The sequence below is a fragment of the Stegodyphus dumicola genome, chromosome X1 (genome assembly GCF_044657685.1).
Source record: "Stegodyphus dumicola isolate Sdum_Otavi_A_Nest chromosome X1, ASM4465768v1".
NCBI lineage: Eukaryota > Metazoa > Arthropoda > Arachnida > Araneae > Eresidae > Stegodyphus > Stegodyphus dumicola.
The window spans coordinates 125687712-125708611 of NC_140780.1; the positions used below are offsets into that span (position 1 = coordinate 125687712).

At 30.7% G+C, this 20900-nt stretch overlaps 1 protein-coding gene and 1 long non-coding RNA gene across 2 annotated transcripts in view; one reads left to right on the forward strand and one right to left on the reverse strand.

The window, feature by feature from the left end:
- UQCR-C2 (Ubiquinol-cytochrome c reductase core protein 2) overlaps positions 1 to 20900 on the forward strand; it is a 119998-nt gene that overhangs the window by 7711 nt on the left and 91387 nt on the right. Inside the window, exons 2-4 of the mRNA XM_035359231.2 lie at positions 11479 to 11559; positions 19858 to 20007; positions 20095 to 20159. Of these exons, the coding sequence (XP_035215122.2) occupies positions 11479 to 11559; positions 19858 to 20007; positions 20095 to 20159 (296 nt within the window). The remainder of the gene's footprint in view (positions 1 to 11478; positions 11560 to 19857; positions 20008 to 20094; positions 20160 to 20900) is intronic.
- LOC146993261 (uncharacterized) lies at positions 3911 to 5085 on the reverse strand. Its single transcript, XR_015038527.1, has 2 exons — positions 4649 to 5085; positions 3911 to 4017 (listed from the first exon to the last, which is right to left on the reverse strand). It is a non-coding gene; the product is annotated as an uncharacterized LOC146993261 (long non-coding RNA).

The window sequence follows — 20900 nt, forward strand, 5'->3', positions numbered from 1 at the left end:
TATTTTGTAATTAACATGATTTCCAAAATAGTTTGTTATATTGTAAATAATGTTTCTTGAAAGTAAGCTATTTTAACATAAATATTTGTAAATATGAACAAAAATTTTTTTATTTTATTTTGTGAAATACATGTAATAAATAAATTGCTAAAAAGAACTTGTGTATTTGGCAGAATATCTTAAACTAACCTATTCTCTATAAAATGGGCTTTTACATATAATACTTAAGTATTTTTTTGTTATGTTTTACATTTATATCAGTATTTAGAGGTAGATATCTTTTGTATAGCATGTGAATATATAGCTGGCAGGAAGAGTAATAGTCAACATTGTACTATATACACTGCTGGCCACAGTAAATGCAGCACCCTGAAGGAAGCATGCAAATAACATTAAATTTACAAGATGCATTAGCGGAGGTGAGATATGCAAATGATTAGAATTTCAAGGCAGACTCGCGTCACACGAGCCAGTTCAAAGTGCTGTTTAAGGCTTGGAGTTTTCAACGATTTCAAGTTCGACAATTGTGTTTTTCTTGTGGTATTTTTCAAAAAACCAAGGAGGTTAGAATAGATGGAGTAAGCCTTCCCCGTATGTTCCCATGCAATGAGAATGAAGCCATGATACGTCACGATGCGTGACGTCACGACTGATATGTGTGAGTCGTCAGCCATGTTTTTAGGGTCGCAATTTCGGTCGGGGGCCAATCTTTGGCTCTTTAGCCGTATTAGTTAAAACTTTAATTATTTAACATTTTAGAGGACCTTTTAGAGAATCTTAAGTTCCGATTTTTCGCACTCATATAGAGATGTGCGACTTCTCTCTCGTAGTTTTTTAAAATGACGAATTTCTCATATGATTCATGATACGTTTTTAAAACATTTTCACATATACTTCAAATTCATATATAAGTTACAAAAACTTTTTTGTCAACTTACTTCTGAATTTTCAGTTTATACTTTTACATACATGCATACAATACATGCATAATGTTAGACAACTCAAAATGTACTTTTTGACAAGAGATTTCCCGCAGCTGTATTCTTAATTTCCATGAGGTTATAATGGGTTTGAAATCACGTTTTCATTATTATGTAACTACTTTTCTTTTATAATTCAAGGTAGTTTCATGTATTATATAAAAATTATAAGCCTTTCAATACAGTACTTGTATGATAATTCTTAATATCTTAACTATACCATTTCAGTACTGATGGAGTTGAACATATTACTTTTATTTACATTACAGGTTAAATTATTTAGAGAACATTAAAGCTGTGGCTACAAATTTGTATGAAGAAAACTTCAGTAATTTTTAAGTTTCTAAAGCTTTTCTGAATCAAAAGTTACTTTTCTAAAATCGTAAGCAAATTTTATATGATAAATGGATAAATACATGCTGATGCTTTAATATATCTAGCAAGTTCGCATTTTAAACTTCTGAAAAATTTAATAGCTTGTCTGCATAATAATTCTTGTTTTTCATTTTTAATCTACTTCTTGTTTATCATTTTTAATATGCAGTTTGAAGTTTGCTCACATGGAATCGAATGTCTATTATTGCAACAATTTGGTTAAAAATGTTATTTTGTGTGCATATCAAGAAAAAGGTAGCTAAAAGCTTTATGATTTTAAATACTGATTTGAGATATACACCTTTAAATTTTGATGTTTTAGCAGAATGCTATAAAAACTATTTCAATGCTCTAATGGCCGTGGGAATCTATATTTTAAAAATATATTTTTATATAAATTTAGCAATGTAAAAATTCCATATCAAAAATACTATTTTTGTTCTTTATTTATCTAAAAAGAAAATTTTAAAAATTAATAAATACACACATAAATAAATAAAAAATAAAAAGAATACCTTTACAGACACTATTTACCGATACATTTGCTATTGAGAAAATACTTTATACAGTACATAGAAAAACTGGTAAATTTATGAATTAAACAAGGGAAAAAACATACATAAAATTTAAAATTTTAATTTTATATTTGCTTTATACGAGTAAAGAATTTTATATTTGCTTTATACAAATAGTGAATATTTGTTAAATTCAAATTTCATTCCTTGAAGCAATGGCATAAGAAAATTATTAAAATTAATTTAATTTTACTATTTTCTCGTGAAACAATGTTGTTAATATATTATTATACATATCTGAATATTTAATGATAATTCAGTACTCTTCTGTTATCGGGATGGAAATCAAAAATGTATGTATACACACATACATATGCATGGTTCATATATACATACATTCAATATACATCCATATAGAGATTTCTGAATCCGGTCCCGATAACAGAAGAGTGCCAATAACTCTATAATTAGTTAATATCCTTATTAATTAATTTGCATAAGTAAAAACAAAAGTATTATTTAGCTTTAAATCTACATCTTTTGCTAACAAACATATGCAAAATACTTGTACTTATAGTGAAAATGAAACAAAAATTGTTATTTTTCACTCTTTTTTCTAACACAGTGCAAGTCATTCCATTATAATCAAATTTTATTAAAACACAGTAACTGGATTTTTTCCATTAAAGTCAACACCTTTATGTAGAATATACATAAAGTCAACAGCTTTGTATAGAATGATATAATGCTAGACCTACTTTACCTGAAATTTTATTTATATGAATTTATGGGGAAATGCCAGAATAAATGCAAAAAAACCATCTGAATAAATCTTAGCCGACACTGTTATGATAGTATTTTTGTTTTCAATAAAATGTTTTTAAGGTATACCATTTTAGTTCAGTTTTCCCCCCTATTAAAGGAGCTACCCTAAGAGACATATTTTATTTACATATATCTCATTAATATGTTAAAAATATAGCTTAAGTGAGTTTTATGTGCATACTGTAAGGAAGGGGAAAGCCTTAATTCAAAACCTGTTTTAAAGCAGTAAGTAAATAAATAAAATACATTGCTTTTATTAGCATCTCAAAAAATAGTGTTTTGGCTTCTAAAAACAAATCCTAAGCATCACATCATGATAGATAATAATCTTACGTAAGAAGAAATATCTGATTAGGAATACATTCTTTATTTATTTGATAAGATCAAAACATATATGCAACATCACATTATGAAAAATCCTGCGAATCATTACAACACTGTAAGACATTGATTAGTAAGGTAAACATCAGTTGATCATTCTTTCACAGTAGCAATAAATTTTTCATTCAAATTCTTAAAAATATGCCAAAACAAATTTACGATTGGTGCTTAAGATTTAAGGTCACACAAAAGTAAATTTGATTTAGCAGAGCTTGATATCTTCCATAACATAAAAGTAACTGCTACATGATGGAAGTTTTTGTGAACAAAATACAAATATTTTATAAATACTTAACTTTAATGACCAACTTCAAATTAATCCAATAATGATGGAAACAATAATGTAATTGAGTACTGCAAATTTACTTTGTATGATATTTCTATGTAAAATCTGAAATTTATAATAGGTGAAGGACTTTACATTATTTAAACAATGAAGCCCCACTTCTGAAAGCGAGGACTTAGACAAGACATATAGGACATTAAAACATACATTACCATATTATTATATTACTCAAAATTATTACTTTCAATAATACTGTTCTTTTGCTTACTTAATGCATATTCCTATATATATGTAAAATTTAAAATTAAGCAAAAAAGTTATTTTAGTTTAATCCTGATTTTGAACAAACCTCTGTGGACTTTGAAGACAATCAAATACAATGCCTGAAATATAATGCCTGAATTTCAATATTTTGATTTATTTATAAAACAAATTAGTCCATTTTTAATATGAAACATTTTTTATGAAAACTATAAAACTTAAAAAAACATACATTTTAAAAACTGGATATCATTGAATGGTAGTTTGGTAAACCCAATGCCTTTTATATGCTGTGGGGTCAACAGTTGTGTTGGATTAGGCACATTAAACAAGGCTTTAGTTTTTTAAACCCATCTTTCCTAGAACATTCAAACTGGTTTTCTTCAAAATGCACCTTCAAATTTAACAAAAGCATGTATGAAGTTTAACATTAAAATCAAAAACACTAGTATTTAATTACAGTTGCATGTACTAAATGAATTTAATCACACTATTAAGAATGAAATTTTGTGAAAAATTTTAACTTTTTTATGAAAATAGGACAAAATTAAGAATAAATAATTAAGTTTATGAAGCTTCCTGAAGGACACAGAATATATTTACCTTACTATACAGAATAACCTAAACAATTTATAATTTATGTTATACTTACCAATTTTTAAGACTGGCGCCAACTGATATATTTGGCGACAATACATCAGAATCAAAATACAGCATAGACCTTTAATACACTATTCGTACAGTAAAATTTAAATAAAAAAACGCCTATTACAATCCTAACCGAGACAAAGTTTACATGAAATGTAGAATACAATTTTACAAACAATATAAACTATTAGCAACAGTAAAAAACAATATTGGCGATATTTTGCTGCACAAATGCACACATATTCCACAATTGATTTTATATTTGTAAAATCATTTCAGCGTCAATAAGTGACAGCTAAATGAAAGTACACATTTTGAAAAAAAATAATAAGGGAATTTTTCTCATATGCTATGAAAAAATACGAAGCTGCACTTACTTCACAAAAACACGCTCCTGCGACCGAAATCCATTGATCTCGACCAGAAAGAATTACTTCTTCTTCGTCTTTTTTCATTTTTTGCGAAACAAAACATCCTAAAGTTATTTCTAGAATGATTTGACAATTTGGTGCAGCACATCTATCCATATTTCTCAAAATCAGGTCGAAACGATCAACAAAGCAATGCTGAACTAATAGCGAGTAGCAATAAAGTCAGAATAATAGAAATACTAAAATACCTGTTTATGGCATTTACTTATGAAATTAGCTGCTTAGCAGCGGGAATGATTGACATCCTTCACTACATTCACCAATTTTATCTGGCTGAGCAGTTTTAATACAATTATAAACAAAGCTTTCGTCTTATCCGTACGCTACACGGCAGCCATGCTGGCTGATCAGTCGTGACGTCACGCTGTCGATCCTTCCTCGGCTTCAATTTTGTGACGTCATGCTTACTCCATCTATTCTAACCTCCTTGCAAAAAACGATCAATTATGCCTCGTAGTAAACAGCGATCATCTTTTGATCAAGTGTCCGAGTTCGGCAGAGGAAGGATAGTGGCCTACCGAGAGTGTGGATTATCTTTCGGGGAAAACGGTAGTATGTTGGATGAAACCAAACAACTGTAATGCGGATATGTGACCGTTGGATGCAGGAGGGTATGACGGACTGACATGTTCGATTGCATCCTCTTCAGTGCACCACTTCACGTGATGACAGGAACATTGTGCACATGCCAGTGACGGATTGCTCAGTCACATCACGAACCATAGCACAGCACATTCAGTCTGTAACACATCATCCAGTGTCTGCGCGTACCATTCAACGCCATTTACAGCAGAGTGCTCTGTCCGCAAGATGTCCATTGCTTTGCCTACCCTTGACGCAGAACCACAGATGTCTCCGCCGCCAATGGTGTGATGAAAGAAGGATGTGGACGGCAGAATGGAATGAAATTGTCTTTACTGACGAGTCATGCTTCTGTCTGCAACACCATGATGGTCGGATTCAAGTTTGGAGACACCATGGAGAGAAGATGCTGAACAGCTGCATTATACACCGCCACACTAGTCCTGCACCAGGTATTATAGTATGGGGCGGTATTGGATATCACTCTCGCGCTCCTCTAATACGCATTGTCGGTACTTTAAACAGCCAGCGCTACATCTCCGAGGTGTTGGAGCCAGTTGTCCTTCTTACCTTCAGGGCTTGCCGACAACTATATTTCAACAGGATAATGTGCGATCACACGTGGCACGCATTGTCCAAGGGCTCTTCGTCAATCGCCAGATTGAATTGCTTCCGCTCTCTGGATCTTTTGCCGATAGAAAACGTGGTCCATGGTTGCTAAACGATTGACCCAGATTACATCCCAAGCTGTCACACCAGATCAACTTTGGCAACATCTGGAAGCTGCTTGGTCTGCTGTACCCCAAGAACACATTCAAAGTCTCTTTGAATCAATGCCGAGGCATGTGGCAGCGGTGATCTTCAACAATGGCGGCTACTCTGGCTACTGATTCTGGAAGGAACTACACTTCACAGAAGTGTATTAATTTAATCATTTGATACTTGGTCAACATGTTATCTACTAAATAAATTTTGTTGTGGTATCTCTTGTCTTTCTTGGTGTTGCAGTTTGGGTGGCCAGCAGTGTATTTTGGTGTACCATTTGAATATGATTTCACAAGAAGTTTCATTTAACTAGTTCACTAGAGGCATTTTTAGAACTGATAGAGGACATGATCTGGGACTTTTCAAGTTCACCTAAATTCTGCATGATGATGGGAAACCTTGAAGTGAATATATATGCAAAATGCCAGTGCATCCCTCTTAAATGTAAGAAAACTGAGGCTAAAGGCATTTTGCAACATTAATTAACTTTATATGTAGTGTCAATTTTTTTTAAATTTTAAAATGAAACTATCCTAATATTATTTCTGCACAATATGCTGCTGAAAATTAATCAATTATAGATAAGAAAAAGAAAAAAAAAAAAAAAAATAGAACCAACTTTACAAAGACGTGAAATTCAAAGCCAGGAAAATACAAAATTCCCTATTAATATTTAAAAAAAATCAACCAGTAGTCTCCAAACCAGAAGAATATTAGATGTGGGAAATAATAAAATTGCAAAAAATATATAGGGAGAGGAATGCAATCAAAATCTGATTCTACATTATCAAGAGAAGGTGGATCAGATTCAATTGAACCCCTTCTCCCAGGAAATTCTGCTGTGTTTCTGTTCATCCAAAATAGCTGATGAACCATTGTAAGTTATTTAACTAAACAGATCACCCCAAAATTCTGAACTCCTTGACACAGAGGAAATTCATTAACTCTGTAGCTGCTGGTGTTGCGTTGATGCAACAGTCAAAATAAATGCCTATAAAAGTATAACTACCAGAGATATTTTATACTAGCTGATGATTTTGTGTAGAGAATATTATGTTAGCCAAGGTCACTGCTTATCCAAACATTCCATCAATCAGCTATTTGTATTAATGTGGGGCTGGAAGAGAAAATAAGTGTTGTACTGGTGAAAGATTAGCAGATTCATTCTATGCTTTCTTTAAAAATGCTTAGAACGAGCTACCTTACATTAGAAGAAGCCCTTCAGAGACTTTTTGATGGAGAAACAAATGATGATAATGACCAGAATGAAACTAATATTGTATTTTGATATTTATTCTGGTAAGTTGACAGCTCCGAAATTATCAGAATATGAAGAATTTGGTCTTGATGGAAGTGTGGTGATAAATTTGCTCAGTGTTAATGAAACTCCTGCCAGTCATGCTATTTACTTTGATAACTTTTTAATATCATTTCATCTTCTCTGTCATCTAAAAAATAAAGGTTTTTGTGCTACAGGAACAATTCAAGAAAACTGTGTATGAATGTGCCCAATTGAAAAGGGTGAAATATGCCCATAAGAAAGACTGGTTCTGATTTCCAGTACAAAGGGAGAAACAAAATAATTTTTGTCCGATGGAATGGCAATTCGGTTGTAACTGTTGGTTTAATTCAGAAGTCAAACAACAACAACAAAAAAAAAAAAAAAAAAATCAGCATTATATTTTCAAAATTTTCACAGGACTAGTTTCGATGGTCCTGTGTGGGACTGTTGGTTTAACGTTTGGAAAAATTCATTCAAATTTGGAAAATTCAGCTCATAAAAAGTGTTTCCTGTTATTAAGAACATAAAAGAAAAAGGTTTTTGTATTTCAGCTTCATTTTATTGAACAGTACAATGCCAAAATTGGAGGAGTCGATTTATGCAGCAATTTAGTAGCCAATTACAAAATAAGAGTTCGTGGCAAGAAATGGTGGTGGTCAGTATTTACTAATTGCACTGATGTATCCTTGACAAATATGCATGGAAAATATCATGACTTTCTACTACTGGAAATAGAATGTCTCTTTAGATTTCAGAGGCGAGATTGCATTATTCCTTTTGCAAACTGCTATTGAAAGTGTAGAATTAACCAGTATAAATACTTAATTTAATACTTATTATTTGTATAAGGGGAAAAAAATCATTCCTTGTAATTTTGGCAGTTAATGAAATATACAAAAACACATTCAGTGTTAAAAAAAAAAAAAAAAAAAAAAAAAAAAAAAATTCATCTGCTTACTGTACAATTTGTCCTGACTTTACTTCTATTAACAGAGGTCTGAATTTATTCTTTTCTAACCTTTTCTTACTTTACTATCATACATTCCAAATCTAAAAAATTTGAAAATTACTTACAAGCTTTTAATTCACCATTTAGATTTCTAACTTGCCATTGCCAATAAAGCCAAACTGGCAACACTAAGCATATGTTTTTGAATTTTGATCTTTGTTTTGCTCTTGGTAAATTCTGATTTCCATGTTCTGTGTTAATTCTTATGTATATTTCATATTACTTCATTTTAATTTAAATCTTAAATTCAATAAAAAGTATGTAATTTTTTTTTTTTTTTTACTTTATTTCACATTGTACTTTTTTACACTGAATGTGTTTTTTGTATATTTCATTAAAAGATTTCCTTTGCATGGAGGAGGAGGTCAGAATTCTCGGTTGAACTGTTATAATTAAATAATTTAGGATGATTCATCAGCTGATTTTGGATGAACAGAAATGCAGAGGTTTTCCTGAGGGGGGGGGGATTCCTGTTCATATATATTTTTTGTAATTTTTTTATTTTTTATATCTATAGTTCTTTTGGTTTCTTTGTATTTTACTGATTTTTATTGTATTTTGCTGGTTTTTAATTTCATTTCTTTCATGTTTTTGTGGATTTAGTTCTAAATTTCTTATTTTTTGTTTATTAATATAATGTTTTTTATATAATATCTCCAAGGAACATAAATTTAATGTGAAGATTTATTGGAAAAAATTTGAGTCGGAATTTAAGTTTAGATTTCTATTGTAGTAAATATGTTTTAATGAGCTGTGTAGAAATATTATTTTAAACTGGAAAAATTCTCTTTCTATATATATGAGTAATAGTCATGTAAATTAATTTCCTTATCTTCAAACATTCCTGGATGATGTTGCAGTAAATTCCTGTTATTGAAAGCTTGGCATCAATTCAGAGAACAGAGCTGGTATTACTGTTGTTAAATTATTTTTTGTTTTATTCTCATATAAATTAATGTATGAAATATATTGTAAGAACTAATGAAAAAAAAAATTGATGAAAAATAGTACAATTGAACTGTGCTTTAACAAAATCCTAGATATAGCTAATGGACCTTTAGGACCCATTCATTTTCCTATATACTTAATGCTGTATACTTTATACTGCTATAGCAAACTTTGAAACATAGAAAAATCCTCTGTAACGAATTGTATAAATACCTTCAATTTAAACTTTTCCTTTTCATATTTTTATCATTTTAATTATTATTATTATTTTTTTTTTTTTTTTGGATACTAGGATCCACATTCCATTTGTAAAGCAAAATGCCTTTACATTACTTCTCTTTTATTTTCACCTTCACTTTTCTCTGTGTTCTAGAAAAGGGCTATGCAAGATGGGTGTGGCACCCAACTTGAGGAGAATGAGGATACAATAAGGTATCTTAGAACAGGTATGCATGATCATTGAACCAGAAAACATAAGTAGGCTTCCTGATTCCATGCAAATTTTTTGATTCAGCTGCCAGAAAGAACTCTATTCAAGGCTGATGCTGTGATGAAATTGTGAAATTTTCGCTTTTCAGAGTAAGAGGAAGTAATGAATCTTGTAGTTTTGTTTCAGAGTATAGAAGGTTTTGATCTGTAATGCTTTGGTTTGTTTGTGTATAGATGCTCTTCAAGCTTTATCCTCTGAATAAAGGTTTTGCGTACTTTAGGTTTTTTGCAAGATAAAAATATTTTTCTGAAGGTTTTTTTCAATGTGTTGCAACCATACACATCTTAGAGAAAATGACTGTGTTCTCACTGGACATTGGATAAGACAAACATGTGATGAAATTATCTTCCATTTATGTGTTTTTCAACTTTTAGAAATTCTATGACCAAACTATCATCTGTTTCTGTGTCAAAAATTCATTCACATGGCAAGCTGCAGATAGAAAGCTTTCTGCATATAAGGTAATGATAACATTATTCAAATAATACAAAGTAAAAATACAAAGCTACCAATTGATATCTGCTTGAAATATAGTTCGTGCAAATATACAGTTGATACCATGTGAAAAAAATTGAAATTTTATAAATTCTGCTCATGGTAAAAATTTAAATACAAGAGAAAAAGAAATTAAAATTATCAAGCACAAGAATTTGGAAAAAGACTTCTGAAATCTTTCATCATCCAAAGAAGCTGTAAAATGTCACTATCTGGACAAATGATTCAGACAAAAGCCAGGAGACTTGAAAAGAACAAACGGCAAATTTAATAACTGCACATAATAATAATGGCAGTGAAAAATCTTGGTTTTTAAAGTTAGATTCATTGTGCCTTTCTTTTGGAAGATGTGACAGTGTTGTTTTTTTGTCTTTATTCATTATTCACTTTTTACACATTTTTGTGAGATAATAAATTTTTCTTATCGGATCACACATATTATAAACCAAACTTCCAGCCCCTTGAAGTTCATTATAGCGAAGTTCGACTGCATTTTCTGCTGAAGTTCGACTGCATTCACTGTACATTATCAAAAATTTGTTTTCAATTAATAGACTGTTTGTATGAAAATTAGTTTGAATAATTTGTTAAATATGTTTAAAAATATTCAAATCATAAAATATTTTGGCATCAGAAATGCTAAATAAATTATGACTTTGTACAAGTTAAATATTTTTCAACACCTTTTCTTTAAAATTTTAAGAGAAGAAAAGCTCACTTTGCCAATATTCATAAAAATGTATCTTCACCATAGAACATTTTTTGGAGTGATAAAATATTTTTATTGAACTCAAACCCTAAATACTCAGACTAAAAAGCACTCCTTGAGAGATTTTTTTTTAAAGTAATATATATTTTCCTTGTAGTATAATGTAATTTATTTTCACATTATTTAAGTAGTGCATGTGTAAATTTTGGCATTAATGCACTAACAAATAATACCTACAAGAATATCCCGCCTTTAGTATGATCACCCTGTTAAACTGTCCATCTGCATTTTTCTGCTGAAATTTACTACATCATTTCAGTAGAATAAAATATTTTTAGAATATTAAAAAATTCAGTTGTGCATGAGAGTGGTATCACCATAAAAATATTACATATTAGTTTTGAATTGTTTGGGAAATCTGAATGCTTTTATGAATGGATAAAAAACAATTTTTGCTGCTGTAAAATAATTGTAAAGTTAGTGTCATGTGTTTCAGAAATTTCGATCTGCTCACACACAAAAATTTGCAAGAGCTGAAACTCAGGATATAGAAGTTCTGCCGAAAGAAGATGCAAAAGTAAGTTTAAGATATTCTCATGAATTATATATGTTTCTTATTCAAGTTTGTTTATTAAAAAATATATAAAGGTTAATCTGTAGTCTGGAGTCTGATTTGTCTGTAGTTTGTTGTCAGATTTTTATAATTAAATATTTAGGTGCATTTTTATACTTTTTGAATGCATGCCCTTCCAGAAAGTTGTCTCTGAGTTGGTGACTAATTTTCACCAAGTTAATATGTGAAAAGCAGCAGCCATTTTTAAAATGGCGACATACTAAGAATTTCTTAAAAGCAATGAATCAATAAAACTAAAAAAGCAAGAAATATCCATAATAAAACACTAACCTTTTTTCAAGAGTTCTAAATGTAATATTTTTTTTTTTTTTTTTTTTTTTGTGTGTGTGTGTGTGTGTGTGTGTGTGTGTGTGCTGCCGTTCTTTTCATATATGCAGTAATCTGCTTGCTTTAAAAAAAAAAAAAAAAAAAAAAAATGGAGAATTGAACAAATTTGGCAATGTGTGCACTGTTGTGTCTTCCCATATACACAGCGTGCTGTGTTTTCATTAAAAAAAATCAAAATTGCATATCTTTTTATCCATAAAATTCAGTTGTTTATCCGTCCGAGCAGCGCAGGATTTTAGATCCGTCACAAAGACCGGTATTTAAACAGCATTTATTAATTGAGTTTGTATAATTACTTATTTTAATATGAATTTTCATAAACTTGCATTCATTAAGATATTTGTATTATTAAAGAAAGTAATAAAGCAAAATATCTTAAATTATAAGGTAATATATGCCAAGTAGCAAAACTTATGATGACCGAATAAAGCCTGTCATAACGCTCAGAGTGTTAAGAAGTACAGCTTCATGGAATGCAGATTCGCTTATTTTACAGCTTCATGGAATGCAGATTCGATCATAGTAAATTGCTTTGTGAATACTTTTCAGAGGGGTGTGAATAATTAGAAAGAACCTTTTATTTTCCCATTAGTAATACAATACTTGCATATGAAACAGAAGTATCATATAACTCATGTTCATGACTCAATAAAAAATACATTGTTTTAGTAGAGATTCATTGAATTAATTTTCATGACATGTGAAAATATAATATGTAAGTGTAATATGATGATCAGGCTAATCTTTAGAATATGGTAACAGGTAGTTTGGCGACATTTTGGTAAGGCGATAAAGGTTACTAGCTAGGACTTTAGCAATAATCTGAGAAGTGCACAGTTCGAATCACAGATTATTTTGTCTCAGAGTCGTGAAACATGTAATGTGACATTTTCCGAAAAATTCCGATTGTGACTTTAGCTAATAAGCACTTAGAAACAATTTCGCTGCTAAAGTGCAGAATCGCCCACTTATTTGTTTGGGGCTTTTACAAGAGTAAGAAGAATTGGATTTCTGTCAATTTTCTTTGACTTTTTAAGTGAAAATAGGTCGATGTGTACATAGATAAAGTCAAGAGTGTGCGCAATGCCATTTTTGTGCAATTCTGGGATGTTATTTTAAGTGAAAATAGATCGACGTGTACATGGATACCATGTATGTGCAATTCTTAAAAACGCGGCAAGCAGTTTGCGATTCTGCACTTTCTCCCAATTTCGCACCTAATCTTCGTCATGATTAAGCACTCTTGTTCCATAAAAGTTCTAGCATAAGCGTAATTCGGCTAGCAGATTGTTGGAAAAAATGTTGAGTTAAAAAAAAAATGCCTTTACTTCGTGAAAACAAAATGCCGTCCAAACAAAAACTAGTAGGTTGCTGTAGCAGAGTTGGTCGCCAAAAAATCGCCAAGTTACCATAATGTAAAGATTCACCGATGATCAAACTAAAATAAGTAAGAAATATAATTGTTGTATTCTCATAAAAGTTTCTGGTAATAAATGTAAATTTTCATTGCTAATATAATAACTGGTATTTCTTATTTTTTGCATGAAAAAAGCTTGTGTTGCATATATAATCCATTCAAAATAGCCCTTAACTGACCTGCTGTATTTTTGATGGAAAAGCTGAATTTTTATAAGTTACTCCCTAAGCTTTTTTAATCCTATTTTGGAGTATCAGTTGGATAAAAGTTCATTGTTCAAGTTTTTCTGGTATGAGATTTAGTCATTTGTCATTATTTTAAACTGCTGAGAACATAATCAGCATTTATGAATGATAGTTATTTTTCTTAGATCCATTATTCCGCTGATGCTTAATGCTATCAAAAATATAATGTTTATTAAAGCTTTAAAGCATTCAATATTCATGCTACTCACTGTAGTTCAGTAGACACTTAGCTGTATTATTGACAAACGTGTTGCTTATAAATTTTACTTGGGAAACAGCAGCAAATTCTTTACTCATTATACTACAAACATCATGAGTATCAAAAATTTTTAGTAGAAATACCTATTTGCTGATTTTATAGGATTCTTTTTTTTTTTTTTTTTTTTGTATTGGTTTTGTTTAACACTTGGATCTGTAAACTTTGAGCAACGAAGCAAAAAATGTGAAATGTGCTGATCTAACATGAGCCTGATTACTGTGGCAAAAATGCATTACTTCCTAACTAGTAGTTTGTTAGGAAACCAAGTAACAATAAAACATTTAACTTATCCTCTCAATTCCACAAAAGATCTGCTGACATTTCTTCCTTTCTCTCTCTGACCTTTCTTCTGACTGAAAGAATGGAAGCTGTATTCCATCCAGGAATAAAACGTTTCCATTTCTGTGTTGAACAAAAGATATTTATGAATTGTGTACTGCTGCAGCAGATCCTATTCACAAAGATTTGTTCATCATGTTGTATTACTTTCTTAATTTTGCATAGGTAACTTGTCATTATCTTATAAAAGGGAATACCTCCTAAAAATATCAGAGTTTTTGGTAATTACTTCATTGCATAAAAATGTAGAAATAATTTTGTATTTTAGGTTATTTGTGCATATATACATATGGCACACATAATTATTTCGTATACATAAAGTGTTATATAATTTTTTATTTAGTATTGGTTAGTATGAATAATATCTTAATTTTGATATCTAATTTTTTTCATTCAAAAGAGAATAAATGATCATCAAAGCTTACTAGTAACGGGTGGCCATAATTAAACTGACAGTGTTCACAGTGACGGGGGACGAAGGATTCCGCGAAAAAAAAAATTAATTCCAAAAGTCATCGCTAGGGAAATATTTGGCGCTATGTAATAGAAAATAGAGTGTTAACAAATGCAAATTAATACGGAATAAAATTACCGTTTATTATGCACATTTTCTGATTTAGTTCAAGTGCAATTTGGCAACACTTTTTAAAAAGCGTAAAATCTACATAAACACCAATAAAATCTCGTGATCTGCAATATCACGTACGCTGAGCAGAAGAAATTCTTTATTCAAATTTCACATTACGTCCATTCGCACAGTGCCAGCTGCTTGGGTTTTAAAAGGCAATGTGTTACGTTTCGAATCAATAGGATTGAAAGTTTGTGTGCAATGTCTCCTTCTTTAGTCGAGCATGCGTTACTGGTCAAATTCTTTTACCTCAACCAGTGCAACACGTCAGCCGCTCTTCGTGCTTTTAAAACGCACAAAAAAATGCGTAAAGGTAACGGTCCCGTGTCAGTTAATGGGCTAAAAGCAATGGTTGCGACGTTTGAGAAAACAGGTTCTCTGAAGGTTCAGTCAGGCAGAGGACGAAAACCTGTACCACAGGATACAATCAAAGCACTTGCCACTGCGATTGTCGACAGAGGACCAGACAATATTGCTGCCATCTCTAGCGCTCGTGGAGTAGCTCGGAATATGGATATGCCTTACAGTACGGTATGGAAAATCTTACGAAAAATTATCAACTTCTATCCGTACAAGATCAGCCGTGTACAGGAGTTACTGTACCCCGACCATGATAAGCGATTGACTTTTGCTCTCACCTTTGTTGAAAGAATATTAAGAAAGGTTCTTGGGAGAGCCTGCCTTAGTTATGAGGAAATGTGTACCGTTTTGTGTAACTGTGAAGCTATCTTAAATGATAGACCTTTAACAGTTGTATCGGCGGATTCAAGCATCACTTCCATAACACCTGGAAATATTTTGCGGGAAATACAAAACCATTCAGTGCCAATTGTAAAACATGACTTCAATACTAACTTTTATAAACGTAGATTGCGTTATATCCAAAATGTTAACCAGGTTTTCAAGAAAAGATTTTGCCAGGAATATCTGGGAACTTTGAAAACAGCAAGCAAAAAATTCGCTAGAAGTTGTAAAATTAAAAGAAGGAGACATTGTCTTAATTGGAAGCGATGACAAAAGAAGATTAAATTGGCCTCTTGTTAAAATCATACAATTATTTCCAGGTACCAATGGTGAAAGTCGACGAGCCAGAATTAAAGTGCAAAACGGAGAAGTCATAAGAGCTGTACAAAATCTTTATCCTTTAGAATTATTGACTGCCGAGGAACTTCCATCGAAATTCAGCGGAAGTCAACGATGCGAAAATATTTCAGTAGAGCAAACTCCAATTGATGATGTACCTGTAGAAACAAATAAAATAATCCATACCCATTTAAAATCGCTCACGATAACCAAATTAGGAAGGACAATTAGAGTTCCTCATCGATTAGATTTGTGAGAACAATGTTTAATTTTTTATTATTTTGCAATACTAGATCCCGAATTTCATATTGCAAGGTGGGAGGATGAACAGTATTTTGACTCTTAATATTTTTGTTTACATTTTTTTTTTTCTAACTGCAGCTTCTGAGTAATATTGCATGAGCTCCAAGCAGATGTAATCGTTTTCTTTATGCTATAGGTTTTTTTTTAAAATTTATTATCGTTTTCTTTATGCTAAAGGTTATTTTTTATTTGTACAGTTTATGTTTCAGAGAGTGGCAATATACTATGCTCTCTTTTTTTAGAAAGTTAGTGTAACTTTGGGTTTTTTTTTTTTTTTTTTTTTTTTTTTTTTTTTTTTTTTTCATTTTAGAGTTTGACTGAAAGTATTATTTAATTATTGTAGAGTCATAAATAACTAAAGAGATATAAATAGTTATTTCCGAGTAATAAAGAGTTCTTGAGGTAACAAATTTGGTGAGAATTTTTGAACACCTAGAGAGGTTGACAATTTAGGAGGTAAAGCATGCAGAAACTAGCGAGAGCATTGGTTTGCATATTGAGACAAATCTCTAATTCTTAGAAAAGATGCTTAAAGAAAAGGAAATTGATATAAACTAGCGAAAATGTCTGGGAAGGCTTCAAATTAAAATGACAGATAAATATTTTGTTGAGTGTTGTTGCTACAAAACATAAATGTTTTGTAGCTTTTAAAGTGTAATTATTCTAATATCGTTTAAGAATCAATGTCATAAATTACATGTATTTTAAACTGTGAAATTTTATTAGATTTTGAATTTAATAAGGCTTTTTTTTTTATTCTGTTAAAAAATAAAATTTAATAGTGGTCGTGTAAATCCATAATGACTAGGTTATCAAACTACCTAATTTAATTATTTATAAGTAACTGCTTACCTTTAAAAATTATCTCTACAAATTAAAGCGTGTTAATGCCTTTCATTAATGCTCACTGTGGTCACAAAATAAAATACAAAAATGTAAAAATTAAAAAATTCAAGTAAAACTTATTCTTTGCATCTAGTGAAACTTAAAATAATATAAAACAACTTATCACCTCTGGTGCTTTAATGGCTTATTGAAACCTTAAAGTATATTAACTGGGTTAAAACCCCCGGAACGCTTCACAAAGTTATGACACTAACTGCATCAAACAGATCCTAACTTTCAACGCTTGCCAACCGTGTCTACATCAGGCCTTTCAGGTTTGTTCTAATCGGCAGGTCTCTCGTAGCAGTAGTGGTGATAACATTCAGTCTTTTGTTATGAATCATGCTGATTATGATCTTAGTTCTCATTTTAACCTATGCCGTTTGACGTAAAAATCTACCTGCTATTTCCTGAACTTCTAGACTGAACAAATATGTGACAAAATGAGACATAAAAAGATCAACATGAAAGATCAACTGTAAGTAAAATGTAAATGTCACTTATCTTCTTTCAAATATGCCCGACTATTTTAAGTGTAAAATATTTAGTGCTGCATGATAAATTGCATACAGATTATTATATTCTCAAACGTATTAATAATTAAGTTTATTTCTATAGTCATGAATAAATCTTTCTTGCACAGAGATGTTTAGAAGTACATCATAAACCTGATTGAAAAAAAAAAAAAAATTCCCCCCCCTCTCATTTTTCTGAGTGTACGTATTCCTTGGGTGTATGTTTACCACAGCTTGGGAGCCAATAATAACCTAAAGGCATTTGTTATAATGAAAAAAAATTGCAAATACAGAGCTTGAGGTAATTACACCACAGTTTGAGGACAACTGATATAAGTAACATCTGTTAAACTGAAAGAAATTACAGTTGCAGAGCTATTTACATATTTTTAGAAGAGTATACTAAATTTTTAGAATCAATTACTGCTAAAGTGTGAAGTAAAAAAAAAAAAAAAAAAAAAAAAAAAAGCTTAATTATTTTATTTAATTGTGTTTATTGTGTTTTTTCGGGATTATAAATTATATCTTGATTTTGATCCATGGCAAGAGAGAGGGCAATTCCTACTCTTGGTAATTGTATTTTTCTTGTTGTGTTTTTGGTAGTCCATCTAGTGTCTGCAGAGAAAGGGCTCTTTCATTTATTCTAAAAATGCAATAATCCACAGGTGGAGCATCAGTGGAAGTAAATATGAGCAAAAGATATTCAGTACAAAGTCCGAAATCCTTATGTCCATTATCCAAAATGATCTAAAATCCGGACCTCGGAACCACCAACATTTTTCTTGTAGGCTTTATGCATGTGCATTTAATTCCCCCCTCCACACATAATGAAACATCTGGAGAGTCTCGATTCTTAAATAAATTAAAGAAACAATTATTTTAGCATAAATTTGTGCGATCAATAATTTGCTCGCTTGCTACGTGCTTTAGCACACATCTGAACCCGAAACATTCAACATAGATGCATCGTTGATCTGATGCCAACCGAATCATTATTTATTATACTTTCCTTTCATTACCACATGTTTATCAACACATGGCAACTTGAGTAACGACTCATGTAGCGATGCCTAAACAATTTTTTTATGTTATTAATTGAATAGCAAAGTAGTATGGTAACCTTTTATGTTGACATTACGCTTGGCGATGATTACAGATTTAAGTTAAATGCACTAAAAGATGTTGAAGAGGAAAAATTTAACAAAAATTTCTTTCCTAAAATGCTAAAAATAGATTTTGTTGATGATACTCATAGACCCAAAGATTTCATTTAGGGTGATTTAAATTAAGAATAACTGATTTGTTATTCACATAAACCCAAAACCAGCACCAGATCTCGTATGGCCGTATCGGGTCTCAGGATATAGGACCCACAGAGACTGCATCAGGTGGTAAGATAATCTAGCACCAGCCCTCTATGAGGCTTAAGTATAAAGCATGTGCAAGAAGTATAATAAATAACTAAACTAATACAATTCAGGCTTAATTGTTTCAGTGAAGCAAGATAAAATTCAACAGAACAACTTGTCGTTGGAACATTTCTATTTATGCTTGGTGAAATAATTTTAATGAAAAAAAAATCATAGCATGTAATACTTTTACATGTGCTTAAAGGCAATTACCTTAATGTTTTCAGCTTTTTCTAAACTTAAACAATTAACTGATTATAATAGAGCCAAAGCTAGATTATACAACCTGCTCGCTAATGTAGAACATTATCAATGTAATGAAGACAAATTTCTAAATCAGTACCTTTTGCTAAGAAAACTTTAAGGATCTGTGTAAATGGTTATAGATTTTTTTGTGAATATGATATAAAGTTATTTCCCTGTAAAGTTCAGTGAGGAATCTATCTTGGTATTATTAATTCATTGATATGATTTTCTGTTTCTTCATATGAAAGTATTTTTAATAAGGCTAAGTATTTTTAACAAGACTACTATTTTTAAATAGTAACAAGATTATATAAACTTTTTATCATTTCTAATCTTTGAATAAATTGTAAATTTATAGTAGGGTTTTGTTCATATGTTACAGTGAAATGTGACTTAAACTAGACTGTATATGTTTGAAGCTGGGTTTTCAATAGTGTGATATTTAAAATTAATTTTATTTCACTGAAATAAATCTATGTATATATTTACATTCTACTTCTCTGTATCTGTAATACATAGAATGGATGCATTTAAATGTGCAGTGTATTATTTTGAATTTTAGTTAATACAAAATATGCATTTTAGGTGACACAAATTGAAAGTGGTATAACTATTGCATCTATAGAAAATTATAATCCAATTTCTCAAGTATCTCTGGTGCTTAAAGCTGGTTCACGGTATGAAACTGCACAAAATTTGGGTGTCAGCCATGTGTTACATAATTGTGCAACCTTGGTTTGTATATAAATTTATATTTTATTTGAAATTAGCTTCATTTTTGCTCTATTTAAATAGATTTTTACAAATTTATTTTTCTTTTAGTCAACAAAAAATCGTACTGGGTTCTGTATAACCAGAAGCTTGGAACTCTTAGGGGCAAAATTAGAGTAAGTTTTCCACATTTTTGAGTGCATAGTGTAGTTACGCAGAAGAATTTACTATGAGTAAATTTTGTGTTAAGCAAATTTTAATGGATTGAAAGAACTTTAAATAAATATTCTTATAAATTTACGTAATGTGTAATTTTCTTATGTATATACTTATTGCGTAGTTTAAAAATTTATATATATATATATATAACTAAGTAAATGGGAGATACTAAATTTTACACTCTGATTGTATAAGATAACAATGGGCCATTTGGAGAAATATATTCAGTTTAAAAGTGTTCAACTAGGTTTTTCTAATTCAGAAGTCAAACAACAAAAATCAGCGTTATAGTTTCAAATTTTCACAGGACTACTTTCGATGGTTTTACCGAACCACCATCCTCAGCTGCAAGTAGGTTTTACTGTTTATTAAGGCAGAGTAATTAAAGCCTTGGAAGGGATGTCACCATAGTACATTTAAAAGGAAAATTAAATTAAGGTCATGTTCCTCATTCATGTTCACTGTGAAATTTAAATGCTGCCTTTTTTTGTCCTGGGCAATGCGAGTAGTAAGTCAGAGAAGGAGAAACAATTAAATCTTTCATAGTTAATTCATTGTTGGCCCCTTGATACTTTTTCTATCTCAGTTTTTAATTTTTTGGGCTTTGCTTAATAAATAGCCCTACTGTTATTGTTTCCATTTCTATAACTTATTCTGTTTGCATTAAAAATTCTTATTCTGTTTGCATTATTTAAATG